General features: G+C 42.7%; 1 protein-coding gene across 2 annotated transcripts in view; it reads left to right on the top strand.

Moving 5' to 3' along the window:
* The window catches only part of ENTPD3 (ectonucleoside triphosphate diphosphohydrolase 3), a 31,193-nt gene extending 28,992 nt beyond the window's left edge, over positions 1 to 2,201 (top strand). For both annotated transcript variants that reach the window (XM_011357400.2, XM_011357401.2), the window contains exon 11: positions 863 to 2,201. In XM_011357400.2, coding sequence (XP_011355702.1) covers positions 863 to 1,099 — 237 coding nt within the window. In that variant the 3' untranslated portion in view covers positions 1,100 to 2,201. The remainder of the gene's footprint in view (positions 1 to 862) is intronic.
* Positions 2,202 to 2,602: the final 401 nt, after the last annotated feature.

The following is a 2,602-nucleotide window of genomic DNA, read 5'->3' as shown; positions in this document are numbered from 1 at the left end:
AATATCTTGTGAAGAGGAACATATATATACCTATATATACTTTTAAGGCAAGAAATTAAAAAAAATAAACAGGAAAAGAGCACTAATTGAAAATTTAAAACTAAGGCATTCAGAAAAAGTCCAGATATATCAATAATTACAATAATCATAATTGGACTAAAACTATCAGTTAAAGACAGACATCAGATTGAATTTTTAAAAATCAAGTATACGTTGTTCATAAGAGAAACACTTTAAAGAGACACATAGACTTTATGCAAAAGGACATGGAAAGATTGAAAGTTAAATTTTTTTTTAACTGTCAGGCAAACACCACTCAAAACTGGTGTAGCTATTTAATCTCTGATGAGATAGTCTTTAAGATAAAGAGCATCATTAGAGATGGAGAAAATTACAAATGATAAAATGTTCATTATGAAGATTGTAAATTCGAAATACTTATTCATCTAAAAGTATGTAAACAAAAATTGATGTGTCTACCAGAAGAAATTGACAGTCTGTTTCCCATTTAGACTGAGTCCCTTTTCTTAGAAACATTATAGCCACAGACACTGTGCCATCAATGGAAAACCTTTTGCTGTTACTGACAGAGCCCTCTTCACACCTGGCTGTGACGACATTGTGAGGATTGGTTCTGATTTTTCTCCGCAGGGTTGGCAGTAGGGCCCTCGAGGCTTTGGGGTCCCAGTGACCTGGATCCTAGCCCAGTCTCTGCAGTATCTGAACTTGGGCAAGTCCTTTGACCTCCTTAGAGCACAGTTTCCCGTGGGCATTTCATGAGAGTGACAGTGGTGTGCCCTGAGTATGTCATTGCCACCACCACCCCTGCTCTGAGAACTGAGCCATCTCCTCTGCTCCACAGGTGGAAAATAGCAGCATAGCCTGGTCTCTTGGCTACATGCTCAGCCTGACCAACCAGATCCCAGCTGAAGTCCCGCTGATCCGCCTGCCCATGAAGCCACCGGCCTTTATGGGCACTCTCGCCTTCTTCACAGGAGTGGCCTTGTTGTGTCTGGGGTTTCTTGTGTACCTGTATGTGTTATCCAGGAATCAGAGGCACTCTCGGCATGCCTTGGACCACGCGGTGGATTCTGAGTGAGCCCCTCTGAGTAGCTCCTGGAGCCCGAGGGCTGCCCAGGTCCAGCCCGGGTGGCACCAGACAATGCAAGCAAAATGTCCATCTTCAGGAAAAACAAGTAAAGTCAAATACCTAGGTCGTGTGCCTCTCAGATGCTGATTTATGCCAAAGCACCTCTTGGGGCATCCCTCAGCTGTTCTGTGACAGTGGTCCTCCAGAGACCTCACCACCCACTTGCTGACCTCTTAGGAAACAGAGGAGAAAACGGGTCATCAAGGCCAGGCTCTTTATTCCAAGTATCCCAGAGGAAGAGTCAGCTGAGACTATGACAGTTTAACGTTGAAGAATTGATCTCAGGATTCAGTTTGCATTTTCCCTCCTTCAGAAATCTCCTATTCTTCCTGGCAAGTTCGGAAGCTAACAGATGCCCATTAAGCATTTGGCCCAATCAGATGTCTCATTTTATAGCTTCCTCCCGTTGTCCTTAACTAAGACTTCCCTTTAGCAATCCCATAAACATTGAGCTCCCTCAGATTGTTACAATATAATATTTGGGGGAGAAGACTGCTTCATCCCCATGGACAGAGGCCACTGCCCAGCTTCTGTCCTGCAGGCAGAACCCGAAGGACAGAGACACACAGAGAGTCTCCTAGAAAACTGCTGGCTGTTCCCAGAATGGGATTCTCGCTCAGGGCGCTGGTCATTAGATTGCCACTGGTGTGATATCATCATTGTCACCTCACCTTCACATTGCTCTTATCCTATAAAACATTTACTCCTAGCGAGGCTGTTGTGTCCCAGATCTTTTTTTGCCTTTGCTAGAATTTTGTTTAGGCCTGTATTTCCATTACCATTTGACCACCATTCCCACAGGTACACTTGATGCTGTCACCAGACATCCTATTCTGTGATTTGCTTACCACTCACTTTCCTAGATGGTAGGCCTCTGGCAGAGTAGCCATAGTTCTTGATTTGGGGAAAGAAAAGGAAGCTGCAGTGACATTTAACTCTAAGGTGGGGTGGGAAAGAACTCCAGCAAGTCCCATGGCTACAAACTAAAAACCAATATTATTTCCGATTTTGTTAGCTGAATACAGAATAAAGGACTCTTATTTTATTTTGACTTGCAGTGTGGTGTTTGTTACCTTGCATATGGTACCCTTTCTCCTAAGGACCCATGGCGGTATTTATGAGAGCAAGTTTTAAAAATTAAGAACATTTTCTTAAGAAAATGTTTCTAGTGATTTAAGATCTTGCATTAATATCACCTTTATTCCAGAGAGTTCGAAGGGCTTCACTTTGATAAAACTTTGGCTTTTTGAGATAAGTGAGTTGAACATTTCTTTACCTTATTTGATGTTTAAAACTTCCATGAGGCCACAACCTGCTACTCAGATTTTGTTTCTCACCCAGAACAGCTGCTCCTATCCCAAAATGCACCTTTGCTCACATAGTTCGCCCTATCTAGACTGGGTCATCTACCCATCTATTCCAATAATGCATATGCAAGGCTTAATTCTAGAT

This window comes from Pteropus vampyrus, unplaced genomic scaffold (assembly GCF_000151845.1).
Source record: "Pteropus vampyrus isolate Shadow unplaced genomic scaffold, Pvam_2.0 Scaffold35, whole genome shotgun sequence".
Taxonomy (NCBI): domain Eukaryota; kingdom Metazoa; phylum Chordata; class Mammalia; order Chiroptera; family Pteropodidae; genus Pteropus; species Pteropus vampyrus.
Note: the sequence above shows the minus strand (reverse complement) of the source record. Positions and strands in the feature narration are given on the sequence as shown.